Source organism: Coffea eugenioides, chromosome 8, assembly GCF_003713205.1.
Source record: "Coffea eugenioides isolate CCC68of chromosome 8, Ceug_1.0, whole genome shotgun sequence".
NCBI lineage: Eukaryota > Viridiplantae > Streptophyta > Magnoliopsida > Gentianales > Rubiaceae > Coffea > Coffea eugenioides.
In genome coordinates, this window is record NC_040042.1 from 42769018 (window position 1) to 42787144 (window position 18127).

Sequence of the window (18127 nt, forward strand, 5' to 3'; positions counted from 1 at the left end):
ACTCAAATTCATGTATATGGGTAGGTACTTTTGGCAAATTCAGTAGCATATATACTTGTAGTATTCCCTCCGCCAAGAAACAGGTTTAATTGATATGACTTCCCTGGATTCTTTATGCGCAGAATTAAGAGTTGCAATTTTATCATCCCAAATTAAGTGTCATTTCACTATTAACTTTACAGGATAAATTTTAATATCCCACTCATTTTCTACAAATCAATTTTTTCATTCTAAATTTCATTTTACATATTGACAAGTAGCTTCTAATCAGTATAAAGGAGTTTCCTAGATGACCAATTTGGATAGTTGGGGATAAGACATTCATACTGGGGTGAAAATCATAACATTCGTTACAATGATCATAAATAAATCCAAAACCGTTAATTCAAATAATTATTAATGTCCAATCTTCAAGTAAAGTTAACCATTACAAGATTACCAATCAAGAAGTAGATACAACAATAAATGCACCATTAACTTAAATGTAACGTCAATAATCAGTGTATATAAGATTAATTCAAACAACAATAAATGCACCATTAACTTAAACTTAACGTCTTGAAAATAATTATATTCTTTTTCTTTTTTTTAGCTAAGTCCATTGGCCATTTAACAAAGAATTTTGTCTAAAATAAATACAAATAAATCATGTACTATTTACATGATTACAGCTCCTACAGTTCTGATATTGCCCCCTTTTGCATTCCATTTATTACCCCCTCCAAATTAACCAAAAAAATTAAGGAAAAATAGAACAGATAGAGCTCTGATTTTTCGCCAATTAAAAAAATTAGTGTATTTGTATGCTACAATAATGTGGATCCAAATTGAGTGCCAGTCCCGAATATTCGTTCACCATTTGAATTTGAGCCCACATATAGCTCTTCCCAACCCCTCTGCACCGCTGGCGGCTCCACCACTTGCGCAGCCGCCTTCTTCTTCCTCTTGGGAGTCCCATTTTCCGATGCCGACGATGACGAATGGTCTGGCGACACAGATGACCTCTTAGACGTAATTCTAACCGGGTCTGGCTCACCTGAATTTATCCTCAGTGGGAAATTCAACAATGCACGTGCCCCGCGCATGCGATACGCCGCCCGATCATAAGCTATTGCCGCATCCTCCGCGGTCTCAAATGTCCCCAGCCACACGCGGGCCCCGTTTTTTGCGGGGTCCCTTATCTCCGCTGCGAACTTCCCCCACGGCCGTCTCCTCACGCCCCTATAATGCTTCCCTTTAGGCGGCACCACCCTTGCCTCGGGCTGTGCCGTTGCAGCGTTAGACATTTGTGACACCTCAATCCTTTCTTCATGCTCCACCTTAACTGCGCCAGTAGCAGTAGTGGTGGTCATGGTCGTAGCCATGGTCGTGGTGGTGGACAGCAATGGTTCTCGCCGATTATTAACCGCGTCATGAACCATAGGGTAAAGACCCATGTTGTCATAATCATAATTCTGGTATAATTGGAATCCATCTGGGTTGACGTCAGGGAAGGAAGGAAAGAAGCTGGTCTCAGAAGGGTTGCTTCCGCTATAAGATACTGGCAGGGAATTGTTAAACCACAATGCCGGAGCAGCAGCTTGGGACTCTTCTAGCAAGTGCTGCCTTATTGATTCAAGCAGAGCTAAGTCTGCCTGAAGATCACCATTTCCATATGTCATTTTTCACGTACTAGCTAGGAAAAAGGCTTGTAGTAGTTTTAGACGTCGGTTTTTTTTTTTTTTTTGTTTCAAAGATTGTTGAGCAGCTTATTATGGGAAGAGAACAGGAGGAGGACGAATTTTGTGGGGTGAAGATATGAAGGGTTTATAAAGAGGTTGAAGTACATGAACTTGGATAAAATCTATCACCATTTAATTATTCGGGTTCAATGCTTGCTATACTATTCAAATTTGGGTTTGGGTTTTCTTGGACTTTTTAAAGCATGGGATTGAGTTTCTCGGAAAGTCCTGTGTGAGCAAGTTGAGTAAAAAAGGCTTACCACCATGTGCAAAATTTGATCATTGATTTTGATGAAGTCCTACAGAAGAGAAGTTGAGGATAAAATTTGACGCCAAGAAGTCTTATCTAAGCAACGACTTTTGTCTCCACTTGGAAAGAGTCTGGCAGGCAGATATCGCCAATAATGATCTATGTTTTTTTTTTTTTTTTATAATAATAATGATCTTTGTTTGATAGGGTTGGCTGTATATGTTATTGTCAAATAGTTAATTAGTGAATTTTCATTCATGTAATCTTTTCTTGCTTAGGGTTGTGGGAAAGTGGAAACCCTTTTTCTTTTGTCCTTTAATTGACAAGACATTTACAGAAATGTCTTTGATTGCTTTCAAAGCTAAAAGTAGATAATATATTTGATTCAGTCCTTTTATTTGAACTCTACAATTATCTAGAGAAAAATGCACTTAATGGTTCAATTAGTGCACAGCATCTATTCTCTTAATATGTTACTTACATTATAGTTTATAGCCTATCATGAAAAGTACCATATCATTCATGGCCTGTATTAGTGCTATACATTCATCCTTTCAGGGGTGTACTACACTAATTTAACGAACATAATGATATACTTTAGCTTGTATATTCATTCTTTTTTTTTTTTTTTTGGTTATCTATATAAATTTATTAGGTCAAGTAATTTGTTGGAGACTTTTTGCCTCCGCCTATTGGTTGTCTGTATAAAAATTTTGTAAAGCACTTTCACTCTAATATTTGTTCAGCACTATTTGTCCGTTGACTGGTAACAAAATTTTTGGTTATGTGAAAAAGCAAAAAAAAAAGGTCAATAAGTTAGGAATAAAGAATTGAAAAATGTAAAACTCCAAGGTCTCTCTGTTGAATTGAATAAGATTAGTTTGTATAAATCTATATTCCAAATAGGGCTATGCTATAATAGCATATAGAGCAAATGACAAAAAAAAAAAAAAACTGTAGTATTTAAGATTGCATTTTTTTTTGGTCATCAAACCTCTTTTTTTTTTTTTTTTAGAAAAAATGGGTCATGGAATTCATAAAAGTGTTTTTTTTTTAAATATCCATTTCGATAAATTCTAATGTTAAGATAGCCAGAAATGCATCCACACAAGTGGTACCCTTAGGCTTTTAAGGGTAAAAATATCTCGCAATTTTTGACGCGCATTAGAAAAAAGATTAAGGTCCTTTTGATTTTCTAAACTTCACTAATTCTTTCCGGATTTTGCCCAAAAATTCCAAACTACCGTTAAAGATTACAATCACAATCTAGGAAGAATTGATAAGGTTTAAAAATTAAGAAGGTTCTTAATCTTTTTCAATGGACGTCAAAATTTGTTAGATATTTTCACCGTTGAAAACCTAACCATATTTGGTCATATAGTCGCTTTTTAGCTATCTTAACAAAATGAGCAAAAAAGATGCAATTTTAAATAGTTGAGTAATCTTTCTCGCCATATTTACTCTAAATGATATCACGTCGGCCGGTAGTTTCTGTCGAAACAGACATTGGATTTGTAGCATTTGTTTATACAAATTTCTTGTGGAACTCAATCTCACGCATACTGTTCTCTTTGGTTTATGATCCATCAACTAAGTGCAATGCAAGCTGCAGACAGGCGAGTTTCAGGTTAATCCAGCTTCCTTTCATGCCGCTTAAGCAAGCATGAGAAGTCAATGTCGTAATATACAGTAATCGGCCAAATCAATACCCCATTTGGCTGAGTCGTTGCTGTTCTCCACCCGTATACTTTTCCAAACCCTTTTGTCTCCGTTGAATAAAGTTATCAACTTACATGCTAGTATGCATCCCCTATCATTTGATCCGAAACTTCTGAATCCTTATTGGTTTGTATTTTCTTCTCCAAGGACAAATGGAAATGGCTAGCTAAATCTGATTGAGACGTTTTGTACGCCTTTTTCACTATTTGTCCATTGGAGCACCGCTCACTGTTGGAAAAATAGTGGTAGACCAACTTCTGTTTTTATGTACTCTTGTCTCCCATTAAGGGCAAAAATCTCTTTATTAAAAGCCAGCCACACCTTATCCTCATAATCTTTGCTGCTTCTACATATGATTGGAACAGGAGATTGAAAAACTTTTCCCACTTATTAAACAGATTAATGTCTTTTTCTTTAGTAAATTTGAACCCCTTTTTTTTATTATTTTCTTGCCCTAGTCTGAACTTTGTATTATCAACAATTGAAAGTGTATCATAATTAAAAATTTTAGGGGTCCGTCAATCACATCAAGCAGAGTTAAATTGGATTGAAAAATCTAATGTATTCTTTTTCACACCGAATAGAGAAAAAGAAAGAGGAAAACAGTAGCAGCTCTATGTATGTATGACTACTATTTTGTCCCCTATTTGTGTTTTAGGCTGGACTGCAATAGAATTTTTTTCACAAACTAGTGTCGTCAAATAGTAAGAAGTTAATTACCAAAAAAAAAAAAAACTTTTTCAATTGGAACATAGTGAATTCTCTTCTAGCCTTACCTTTCTATTATCAGTAACATATAATCATAATCTCCCTTGATATGGATGTAATTTGTGATAGCATCTCAAGACTCCAAAAGATCTTCTATCCCACTTTTTGTCCCATATTTCATTCAATTGTTAACTTTCTTCGTAAACATCCTATTTTAATTCTTTTTTCTCTTCTTAAGTTTGAATAACCAATAACAAGGTAAAGTCAAAGTACAACAGGGTAAAATGACACTATCTAATACCGAAAAAAAAAATACAACAAAAAGTTCATAAAAATTCCATTCTTCTCTATTTTTTTAGTCTATTATATTTACTTTTTTACACTGTTATTAGTTACTGAAATTTAAAGAAACAAAAAATAATTAACATAGGAAGTTTGTAAAGAAAAAAATGATAACATAATGAAAGAAGGGACAGAAAGTGAGATAAAAAATAAAACAGAGGATCCCTTTTTTTTTTTTGGTTGCCCGCCCCGTATCTGAAGCTTTTGCCCCGACTAATCCCGACCCGACCCGCGTCGCGCACCTGGTTATGATGGGAGAGTCTCCCAACAGGGGTGTCTGCATACACTAGAACTCGAACACAAGACCTGCTTAAGCGAATCCGAGCCGCTTACCACTCGGACCAACCCCTGTTGGTAACAGAGGATCCTTTGCAACTGAAGAAAAGGAGTAGAAAAATGATACAAACATAGTTGTCAATAATTACATTTGGAACATCAATTACAAAATTCATATTCAAAATCCATTTTGTGTGGTTGCCCCATTTATTCAAGTTACATACTTTTCTAAAATACAAAAAAAGAAAAAAAAAGAATCACCTACAACTCTTGTACTGTCGACATTAGGGTGGCCAGCTTTTTCACTATAGAGGACTAAATTCACATTAATAGGTATGAACAAGATAGTATAAACCACCTGCAGATACTCTTGATCCTAAGAAGTATTGGCTGATACTGCATTATTTTCTCCATGCAAGTGGATCTAATTAAGCACTTTAGCGAACAACTTATGCCCATTTCCTACCACTTGAATATTGGCGTATAATAGTAATAAACTAGAGAAACTTTGAACATTCAGCAGGCCAATTTATTGATTCAATTGCGACGGATTTGGAAGCCGGAACTTGGGACATTTCTTCTTTGCTGTTGTCTATTTTTAGCATTATCACTAGGTGCCAAAGCAACTACACGTGCGTACCAAAGTATGTGGATATGCTCATATTACTTTGACGACAGAAGAGTGCATGAATCATACGAACTACGACCAGAAACAAGACAACTTAGATAACAAAAATGGTTGAAAAAAAAAGGAGCAGCATTTCTCTGTTGAATTGAGTTTAAAAAACTCTTCAACGTGATCAAATTGGATGTTGCGAGGCAGCTTCAGACTACGGTTCTTTCCCAGAAGGTCATTACAGAAATTCTTATTCTATTAAGCCAGTTGCTATTGAAGTATTCCAAAAAGATAAGGTGGCTGTATATAATTTTGATTACCAGTAGTTTTGTGCTTCTGCTTTGGTCATTGATTGCGACTTCACTTTTTCATCGTATTTTTGAGCAGTTGATTAATAAACAAGAAGTTGCTGCTAAAAATCGTAAGTAAATCGTCACTATCAACAGCAAATGGGAACGCGAATAGACTAATGTTATGGAAAGAAAGTCATGGCTTGGTCTTGTTTTAAAGTTGAGGACTAATTTGATTTTGCTGCTTCGTTGTTCATCAAAGCTGATATTTTAAGAGAAGCACTGGTTTCTAGGCACATTACCGCATGACTTGCGTATTAGACTGTTAGTAGTAGCATCAACAATTTCTTATTATGAGTATTTTTTTTAATGTAAACAGAAGGTTTTGAATTTGAAATCTTTCATTTACACTTCTTCTTCTCGTATTACCCAACACATCTCTCCTCTCGTATCATTAATAAGAATTACTTGTTCAATGTATATATTTTACTTTTACTTTTCTTTGTTTTTGCTTCTTCTTTTCTTCTTTATCTTTATTAATAATTTCATTTTCGACTTGAACATACGTTATTGTTTTGTTATGAGAAAATTAAAGAGTATATGTTTAGTTGCTTGCATGTTTTATTAACAACTAATGCATGATAATATTTAGTTAATAATTAATGCATACTATGAAATTGTAAATATAACTAGAAAATACTAAAAATTCATATATATATTTAATTTCTTAAGGTGACTTATATTTTAGTAAGAAAATAGCAATTTTTATTTAACGGTAAAGAAAAGAAGAAGAAGAAGAAGAATTGGAATTTGAAAAATGGTCATGAGACAAATTTTCTTAATAAAGGCATTATTGTCTTTTCGCTGCCCATACATTTGGCTTTTAATACAGGCGGCAATTTATAGGTTTCACGAATACTTGAGAGTAATTTGCCATGATACATAATTATGGGGACAATCTATAATTAACCCTAATAAGAAGCATACCTGTGTTTGTGTGGAAAGCTCGAGTTTTGAGTTGCAGACCCACATTAACATCTATATTATTCTTTGCTAGTCATTTTACTCATACCCTGACGCGAGAGCTATGTCATTCTCAAACCCATGGCCAGAGCTGGCAACTATATTATAATAATATTCCCGCTGCCTTTCTTTCTTTCCTTCTTCTTCTTCTTCTTCTTCTTCTTTTTTTTTTTTGGGTAAATGACTAAATAAATTCCCGCAGTCTTTTAGAATTTCAAACATGGACATGGGAAAGAGCATTTGAAATCTAAAGAAAAGACCGCAGCCGCTCCCAAATACCATTTCTACCAAAGAAAGTAGTGATTCATTGTAAGTGACTTAGAGTCTTAGACATATCCTAACTTTGATGGTGATCAGAGTTGAAATTATTTAAATTTTTTCGTTAAAAAAAAAAAAGAAAGTGATTCCATTTTTTGTTTTTTTTGCATATAAATTTATTAATTGCTGGAATATGGCACCGGTAATTGTCTTTGGAGGGTGGGGTGGTAGGACTACAAGAGTTGTGGTTCCATTTTTTTTTTTTTTTGAGAGAGAGAGAGAGAGATGGACATTATTAAATTGATTTGAGCATTACATCCTCGGATACAAGGTGTGAAAAAAATTGGAAGAAATATGGTTGATTATAGAATGGCCGGATTCAAGAAAGTTTAACACTCCCTTACTGACTAAAGTAAGTTGATAAGTAATTCTTACACCATTTTTCATTTTGATTTTGACAAGGCCATCTTCAATGTCCCATAAATCAGAATAGGCTGAAACCTAATATCCAGAGTGGCCTACTTATTGCATCAAAATGTAGAGGATAAACAGTTTACTATTTCTATTTTCTGCTTCACATCTTGTTTGTCCTAACTGTACACGACTAGGGTTTGTTTCATGTGACACTAGAAATTCTGTCCAATCAGATTGCAACCTTCATCTTTGGAATACTTCACTATCCATCAAGTTTTCCTTAGAGTTTTTGAAAATTCCCTTTTAGAAACTTTCTACTATCATTTCAAATTAACTGTCAAATTGTTCCCACTAGTTAAAAAGTAGTTCTGCATTGACCAAGCAAAATTCCAACTATAACAGTAGTGTAAATTTCAAAAGAAAGTTATGCACAATCTACCATGCGCCCCCATTGACCAAAGAAAATTTCCAACTATAAATTTAAAGAAAGTTATGCACAATCTCCCATGTGCCTCAATTGCTTCAAGAAACTATTAATTGTACCTAAGTTTTTACAGTTAAATTTTTGTCTAAAAAAACCCAAAAATTATTACATATGTACTCATTCTTATTATTGTATTTGATTAAAATAAATGAAGTAACAGCTGATCCAGAGATTAAAAAAAAATAACGAATATTCAAAAGGAACTTGCAATTCATTTGTGCTTCTGCTCTGAAAACTACTTCTGGGCCTCAGGCTCTCCTCCATGGCCTATGGGAAAGGAATAGGAATAGCAGAATTGGGCAGCAAAATATAAAAAGTACCCATCCAAATATGCAGGTTGTAGACAGACTCATTCAGAGTTTTTGCCGCATAGGCCCATTTTTAATTTCGATTTGAAAATCATAGGGACTATTTTTAGGGCCCAACTTAAAATGGGCTAATTAAAAGTCCCTGGGATCGGCAGTTCGGGACTATCAAGCAATATCTTACAAATGACCAAAACCCAGACTGGGTTTGTTTAGATATATATATATTTTTTAAAAAAGATAATTTTTTTGCTTATATCGTAAACATGTTTTTTAATCACTTTTTAATTTCTTAATTATCTTTGTTTATATATCTATTTAAACGGGTTTGAGTCGAGTACGGGTCGGAATGCAATATTCCGTGTTCGACCCTTTTTTTATTAGGAAAAACGGGTTCGGGTTTGGGTAGAGTATAGAAAATTATAGTTGTACGCATACTCAAAAAAATTAGTGGATCCAAGCCAGGTCCGAGTCTTGACCCGAACTGTTGACAAGCCTAACTCTACTCAGAAAACCAGTTTTGGGCCTTAGGCCTATGGGTAAGAAATAGCCGAATTGGGCAGAAAAATATAAAAAGTACTCGTACAAAAATACAGCCCCGTTTAGCAAGTAAGTTTTTTGGGTGTTTGTCTAAAACTTTACTTCAACTTACTATAAAAGTTTTTAAAATTTTTTTTGAAGTGTGTAAATTTTTGAATATTTTGAAGCGTATAGTTTAAAAATTTTGAGAAGTTTTTTGAAGGTACTGTAGCTAAAGTTTTTGAAAAACTTATAGCAGACAAACTTGACAAAAAACTCAAGTACCAAACAGGGTCTACAGGTTGTAGACAGTATCATTCAGAGATTATTTGCAGTTTAGGCCCATTATTAAATTGGATTTGTAACTCATAGGGCCTAGTATTTAGGACCCAACCCCCCCCCCCCCAATCGACAGTTCAGGACTATCACGCAAAATCTTACAAATGGACAAGATCTAGACTAGATTTGTTTAGGTAATTTTTTTTCTTATATCGTAAACATCTTTTCCTATCAATTTTTTTAACTTCTTAATTATCTTTTTTTGTTTCACGTATATTATATTAAAAAAGTACAACAATTTTGTTCTAATTTTTTAATATATTCTCCTATTCAAACACGCTCAGTTAAAGAATTTATCGTATCAATATATTTAACCAAAGCCTATTTTTGTTTTTCTTTTTTCCAATTTTTTGTAACACAAGTTTGAATATTTAAAGTATATACATGTCGATCTCCCATAAAATATGTCTAATGAAGATTTTGAACAAAGGTTTGCATTAAAGTCATGAGCCAAACAGGCTTCGACGTATTTTTGAGTTGATTTATCAGTTTTGCTGTCTAAATGGTACACTAGTATGGTTTGAACATCTATGGTCCTCAGACCAAGTCATGAAAATTGAATGGGAGTACGGGAGAACCCCAAAGAGAAATTTTGCTTTTGACAAGCTTATTGTTTTAATAATTGGATCCTTCTTACAGTTTCAGCCCACAAATGAGATTAAGTCCTCCCCTAGCTTGGAAACACACAACTAATTAGAAGCCCATCAGCTATTAATCGCATCATATATAGAGGTTTTGTTGTGTAAATACTTATTTGAAAGGGACCCTTTGTCCGATGGAGTTGACATATTACTTTTGCTTGATCACTTGAAACATTAAAAGAATTCACCATTTCTTTTCAATAACCTCATATGGAAAGGGGTTACTACGAAATTTGTCCCTCCAATACAAATGCTTGCTAATAGTAGTGAAATGTCACAAGTTTGAATTTGACTTTGATTTGGGCATTATTTTCACGTTTTCAGTGAACGTCGAATTATGAGTTGTTTGGGTGCTACTCAGCTAACAAAAGAATTGTCTGCATGACTTTTAGCTCAAATTCATTTTCTGTCTTTTGTTTCTTCATGATGCTCTGGAAATTGAGTTTGTTCGGATAGAAGATTTTTTTTTTTTTTTTGGAAAAAAAGTTAACTGTAGCACTTTTTGTGATGTAATACAGATAAAATAAAAAAAGGTAATGGAAAGACGTGCTTACAATATAATTAAAATTTTTTTTTGTGAATAATGTTTTCGTGATGAATTTGTAATAGTTGATGAATTTAAGCCTAAGTACTCCATTTTTCGGGAAAATCTTTTTTGACTTGAGACTAGGACGAGATGAACCTTAATTGAAACTATTAGGAGGACATGATACTCTCTAAAACTTCTTGGAGGTCACATAAATCGTTCATACTTTTAAGAAATCATCCCCAGTCAATACTGGAAAATTATTAATAGAGCTAGTTTATTTATACATAAAAAAAAAAGTAGTTTTCGCATCAAATATTTTACATTCAACCAAACCTAGCCAAAGTCTTAGTGATTTGATGATTCAATCTTTCTTCAAAATGCTCAGTGCTGACATGCATTCACTCACTCTACACTCTCCCTTGCTTACTTTTTACTTCAAATACCTCTCGTGTGTTAGACCTTTTAAAAGCTATTATCAGTGGTAAGTTTGGATTGGGTTTAGTACTTTAAGATTTTGTAGCAAACATTATAGACTTCATAGTCAATATATTTCTCATTTATTAAGTCAACCGGTTTATGCTGGAAATAGTCTATAATGAACCAAATGCTGAATAATTAATGAAATTGATCCAAAAAAAAAAAATGTCAACGGTCTCTTTAATTTTACGTATGCCTTCAATCACATTTCTTCACTAGTTAGTAGTATTTTTTAGAGGAAGGGGAGCTTGAACACAAAGGATTGAAAAAGATAAAACAAAATAATTATCTTCAAGTCAAACATAATGTCCTTAATTAATGGGTCGAATAATTGATTTTAACTCTCCTCGAATACGTTTAGTACCGTGAAAAGATAAGAAAAGTAAACTAAAGAAGATCAAGTTAAAATAGTAAATAAAGATGACTAATAGTAGTTTTTCTTAAATTTTCAGTCCAAAAAAATTATGACAAATAGTAGTTTTTTTTTTTTTTTTAAAAAAAAGTTAATCATTTTTTGGGTTTAAAGGAGACTCTAAACTGTACGAGAGGAAAAGGAGAAAGGGACAGACTTGAGAGGAAAAAATAAAAGTAAGAATTTATGTATATGTTGGGACCATAATGTTGACTGGATCAACATACGTATCCTCCACTGGATATATATCCTTGCATATAACTAAGTTAAAAGACACTTCTCCTTTTCTGAGAGATGTAAATGACATTAGAAGAAAAGGAAATAGATTCATATGCCCTTAAAGACTTCCAATACTCAATTGGTGAAGTATTGGATTGTAAAAACACTCTTCGTGAGGAGAAGACAGCCTTAATGTGGCATGGTTTCAAAGTCTCAAATGGAAAAAGAACGAGTTAATTGACTGTTCATACTCAGGCATGAAGAAATTCATATACCTAAGATTCATTGCAAAATAGTGATAAACTTCTTTCTTTTTCATGCTAAAAAATGTAGTTTCATTTAGCTAGCAAGCTTATTCTATAAGCATGTAATGGTTCAAGACGTAGAGGGTTTCATAATTTTCTTAATACGTACTACTGATTAACAAGATCTAAAGAAAAACAATGCATGCATGCATGTCTAAATTAAGGGCATAAGAAAAATCTACACATCATGATACCTATTACTACAAAATTTCAATCCTTTATTAATAATAAAAAAAGAAATCTTTAAAGCATTTGAGAGAAGGTAAGAAATAGAAGAAAAACAGAAAAAGGAAGGAAGGAAAACCGATTCAACTCAATCCGTGATTGTAGTTAAGTTTGACGGAGTAGAGATATGGTTGGTTTTGACTGGCGGCTTGCATGACTTGAAGAGGCACATGGCTCGATTCGATAGTTGAAGTAAAAGGCTCAGACTTCGGCACTCCTATGATTACTTCTTCTCATTCCTTTAAGTCCACATTTTGAGATCATTATACCTCTGATGAGATCATCTTGAACATGACAGGTTAGGGTCAAAAGCACAAACACGTCTAAGTATGTGATAAATATATATATATATCTGTATGTATGTATATGTGCGCGTGCATGTGTGTGAGTGAGAGAGAGACTGGAAATTACTGTGATTTTCAGCTTGATGCAACAGTATATATTGACTACTTCCATCTTCATAAGTAAAATACCGTGGTTACAAATTGAATAGGATGAAGTCCAAAAATAGATAATAAGTTATCCTAAGGCAGGTCTTGCTTGAAATATACGGGTCTAATTAACTCTACAAGACTTTTTTAATCAGAAGAAAATGTCAGACATTTATTAGTTTTGGTGCAAATTAAACTAAACAGTTCACTTCATGAGTCAATAGGTGAGTAGAATGGACTCAATAGATTCCTTGAATTTTCTTGAGATTAAAGAATCGTATATAGGGATCGGATCCCTTGTATAAATATTAATTTCCCATTATAATGTATGTCTGAACTATATATCCTGTACAGTTAACAGAAGAGGTTAATTAATTTATACCTACAAGTTTTTGTGATCATAAATTCATAATTAACCTCATGGCAGGTCATGAAATATAATTGAAACGAGTGTGATCTACAAAATTAACCTCATGGCATTCTTTGTCAGATAGCTTTGCATTTTCATATTACGTTCAATATGAGCTTAATTTAAAGGTGTAATACTTAACAAACAACAAAAAGGGATTAACATATGATATTTACAAACGAATAACCTCATAAACATTATTAATTTGGATCTTGCAAAACAAACATTCATTTCCTCTCATATTGTCCTCGATGATGGTAGGTTTTGTCCACTGCTGATCGCTCATAATGTTGAAAAATCCCAGCTTTTACTAAACTATTAAGAGTTATAACCGTGAGTACTAACTCAATTAAGTTGATCCCTCCAAACTAATAAATGAGCAAAATCTTCAAATCTTGTGTTAATTGACTTTTCATAGTAATAACTAAACTATTTTTTTTAACTCCTGTAATATATATGACATCATTTAAAACTCATCATGATCATCATTTTGTGCTATATATGTATTATCTTCATTAGTTTTTGTCTTTTTTTTTATTATTTGAATAAAAAGATTTATTTACTAATTGATATGTGTATAATTTTTATTATCACAATAAGATACAAGACAATACTTATTTATTGACCTGTCCATTTTAACCCATTTATTAAATTAGGTTAATCTAATTATATCCACCATCTAATTATGACTCGATAAACCTGCCGAATCACCCATTTGCAACTCTTTATCAGTGGAGATGCTCAAGCTATATATGGTTCATTGCTAAAAGCGAAATGATTTGATCAAAATCAAGATCCAACAAAATTACAACGGATGTGTTTGGATAGGAGATTATTTGAAATATTATTTATAATAATTACTGTAGCACTTTTAAGATATAATGTATGTGAGATAAAAAAAAGATTCAAAATATAAAAAAGTATGTTGAAAAATACGTTTGCGATACATTCAAATAATTGTTTTTGCAAATAAATCCTATTATAGTTGGGGTTATCCAATTTGTATCATCATACTATAACTAAAGGGCTGAGTCAATAGGTAGTTACTTGTCGTGTACTATACTGTATCACTGCTCTATTAATTAACCTAGCCTTAGTTTGTCATTGAGAAAACCCGGTCTTATTTGTAAACTTTAAAGAGATTTTATTTTTCTGGTAGAAACTCTAATGAGATTTATATACTAGCAAAATTCAGCTGTGCTGAATACGATTTTACCATTCACCGATTTTGCTCAACTGGGAAAGTTTGAATATATCTTTTTCTTGTCTACACAGACAAAGCCTTCCAGCGTAAGTAATCACCCAAAAAAAAAAAAATTCCAGCGTAAGTAATGAAAAGGGAGAGCATACAAAGAATTTAGCATCTTACCATGTACCATCTCTAAGTACCCTGCAGATGACCTATTGTTCAGTGATGTTGGTTAGAATTGGATCCATCTAAATCTTTTATTAGCCAAAAAATATAGCTTTGCCCAGATAATAGGGGAGTAGATAATAGTTTTGAGATCATTTTGATAATAGTTTTCTGTACATTTAAATTGATAAAAAGTGTATAATATTCATACATTGGAAGTGTGTACTTAGGTTGAGAAAATTATACATTGTTCAGAAGTAAAAATAGTTGTCCATGCATGGCGATCCTTGTGCCCATTAACCTCTCAATATGATACACATGATATGTTCGTCGCTGGCGATAAACGTATGGAAGACCAAAATAAACAAATCCTCGAGTCGACGGATGGATCAACTCAATATTTTGGCTGCCGGAGTCCATTTTTGTAATTAAATTTGTTTGTTTTTACTTTTAGTTGATGCAGGCTGCGGGTTTTTTGGTGCATGCACCTCTTTATCCCGACAAAAGGCTTAAAAAATATGAAGCTTGTTATTCCATATCAGTAGGTGCGATTCTTATTCTGTTTTTTGATTCATTTTTCGGTTATTCGATTCCTTTTTATCATGCTTTAATATAATCAAGACTTAATTTAACGTCTGTATTTAGCCGATGGATGCACAATATGCATTAGTTGATGAAGAACATGTCATCGCAAGAACCGACAGGTTATCTGTAATCGACAAATCACGAGTTCGAGTCATCGAAGGATATAAGTGAAGAACCACTGTTAATTCTCTTTAAAAATGAAAAAAATATATATATATATTATAAGTTTTGGAATATGTATATATTTTGTTGCTAAAATATATAAGAGGACAAAGACCGAAGACGCTTATCCTGCAGTCACCAATTAATTTACTTAATACATAAGTCAAGTGTATTTATTAGTCTTTGATTAAGTTTACCGACAAGGTCTTGGAAGGCAAGTTCCGTGCGTATATAATTTTTTTTAATACATAAGTTTTGGTATGGTTAAAAATTGAAAGGCGCGCGGAGGAATTAGTTGATTAGGCAAAGCACAGCCATTTATATCTTCCAAATATTTGATTAAGGAAGTAGAAACGAGATTCTGAGAAAGGGACTAATAACAGAAATATCTAAAATTTTGTTTGAACCCTTCTGTCGTACTTGGATTAAAAAAACATAGAGAGAGCAGCTGAAGACAATATTTTGTTTATGTTTCTTGCACGAAGAAACCAAAGAATAAAACTTTTTTGTTCGTCGGATTTCGTCGTTTTCAGGCTGTATTTACCTATCCTCCTCGCATGTAATAGAGAGTCTTCTCCATTCTATCCATTCTAAGTTGACTGAGAAAGTTTCTCATAAAAAATTCTCCGCCTCTTGGTTTTTGATCCTCAAAGTTCAGGCATTATATTAAACTAGTCTCAAAATATCATAAAAAATAAGTCTGGTCCATGACATTTCCGTATTTGAAAAAAGCTGGTTTTCAAAAATTTCCTTTTAGATGTTTTCAAGTTTTAATGCTAATTAAAGGATTTGACCCCGTTGTCTTACTATTGAAGAAAAATGGATATTTATGGAATTAAATGGTGATAATCTTGTGAATGGTCATATAAACAGTAAAACTAAATAATTAAAAATCTCCAAACAAATCATTTTCCATTTTTAAGGAAAATATCCTGCTTTATATTTTACGAATTCATAAGTTGGAATTGCAATGAAGATTAACACGGAAGTGAGAAATAGATTAAATAAATAGCTTTGCAAATGATTTTAAGAGTTTTAAATTTAATCCATTACTTTGACTAATCTCCAAAAAAACTCTTACCTTTGGTGGTTGATTTTGAGTTGGAACTCTAACTAAACTAGTATCAAACCAAACATGGACAACATTTATACCAACAAAGCTTCCACTAGCTAGTGTGTTAATTATAGGGAGAAAAAAAAAATTAACTCTTCAATAAATATCACAAAATATTTTTCCTTTCAAATAGAATCCGCATATTGTAATCAAGATGGAATATAATTTGGAGTCCATTTTAGAATTCTTTTGTTCGTGAGAATGCCATGAGAAAGACCATTTGCCCCTTATCATGCTATCCTAGAGCACAATTAGGTTCGCAGCTAAAAAGCATCACTTGTTTTAACACATCAAGTATTTAAAGGACGTTGTGGATAAAATTTTAGATTAAATATACAACTTTTTACCATAAAAAAACCCAATATTTGCACATATAAATACATTATGGAGACGTATTTATGCACGGTAACGGGGGGAAAACGTAAAAACTTTAATTCTTAGTACTTCTCTAATTTGGAACCCTTAATATCAGTTATATAAACCTTAAAAAACGCTAGAGATCTACTGATTTGCATAATGTACCAGAAAACATGTAATTTGTGCTGTAATACTCGGAGTTAATTACATGCAATTAATCCATCGGGAAATCTTTTTATAAACTTACGCAAGAATTGGACTATTTCAGCCTAGTAGAACTTGGGCAAACAGCTTTGGCACAATCTCAAAATTGCATTTACGAGACACAAGTGGCTTAAGAATTAAGAGCCTTTGCAAATGAGGACCATGTCAACTTTGTGAAGCCCTGTTCGATGAATGAATCATTAATTGGTCTGAAATGTTCAGAATTTGTCCAGTCAGACAATTAAGAGTTTAAGACAAAACCCACGGCAGCAGTGGAATGGTTTTACTCTTTTTCGAATCCAAATCTGTTTTTGGCTCAGCCCTTTTGCCGTTTTGAATAAAACTATTATAATGCTACAATATTGCTACTCTAAACCCTGAGGAATCAAGGAGAATAAATCCTGCAAAGTTGGGCCAAAGTAAATCATTTTAGCATTATATATCAAGAGATAAACACGCAAAATTAACGGTTGTGTAAATGCACTGTGTAAGTATATATATATATATATATACACACACACCACTGTGTTGCATTTTTGAGCATATTATCATATCATATTTTGACTGGATTTTGCATGTAACCAGCTGCCTAGGTTAATTAATTTCTCTTACGTACTCACATCAATGATGCAATAAGATCCATATGCACTTTGATGATCATGGTCACAGACTTAATTAAACTGAAGCCTTCCTTCAGCAAGTTAAAATGAAGTCTAGGACATTATCACTCAGATATGAGTATCAATGAATCTCTTTGGAATTAATTAGTTAGTAGACAATAAATTAGAGTTGATCATAATAACTTTTTTTATTGTTATAATAAGTTGATTTTTCTACCATTCTAGTTTTACGTATTGTTACAGTGCAAGTACCTCAAAAACAGTGCTACGTTTTTTTTTTAATTTCTTTTGCTAACAAAAGGTTTGGTGATTTGGTTTCAGAGTCAGAACTTGCTCTCGAAATCATAGGTTGCGTAACTTTTGTCTGCTATGAGCAGCGCGATGAGATGGACCAGATGGTTTGGTTTCACTTAATTAATTGCTTCACCAAGTAATCTCATCTTCACCAAGCAATATTCAGGATTCAGACTTGGTAAACCATTTAATTCAAGTGGAAGAGCACAACTAAACAATCTTTATCAGTTTGAATTAGAGATTTAGCTTTGAATTCTAACGCAGCGAATAAAATTCATTCTTGTCCAACAAATAAATTAATGTTCCCTGCAAACCTCAAACTACATCCAAAATCCTTTCAAGCTCCACAAAGCATTACTATAAGGTTTGTCCTTGGGTAGAACACCAACGTATTTTCTCAAATTACTGACTCTTTCTTGGATATCTTTTTTTTTTCGTGACCACCTGGACAAACACAAGCATTCGATTTCCACAAAGTAATTAGCCGCGTAAAGCTTTTCTTCTTTTTCTCAGTCAAATGCATAA

The 18127-nt window shown here is 33.1% G+C and overlaps 1 protein-coding gene across 1 annotated transcript; it reads right to left on the reverse strand.

The window, feature by feature from the left end:
* Nucleotides 1–806: 806 nt before the first annotated feature.
* LOC113780835 (ethylene-responsive transcription factor 2-like) lies at nucleotides 807–1661 on the reverse strand. Its single transcript, XM_027326616.1, has one exon. The coding sequence runs from the start codon at nucleotides 1659–1661 to the stop codon at nucleotides 807–809; it is 855 nt and encodes a 284-aa protein (XP_027182417.1).
* Nucleotides 1662–18127: the final 16466 nt, after the last annotated feature.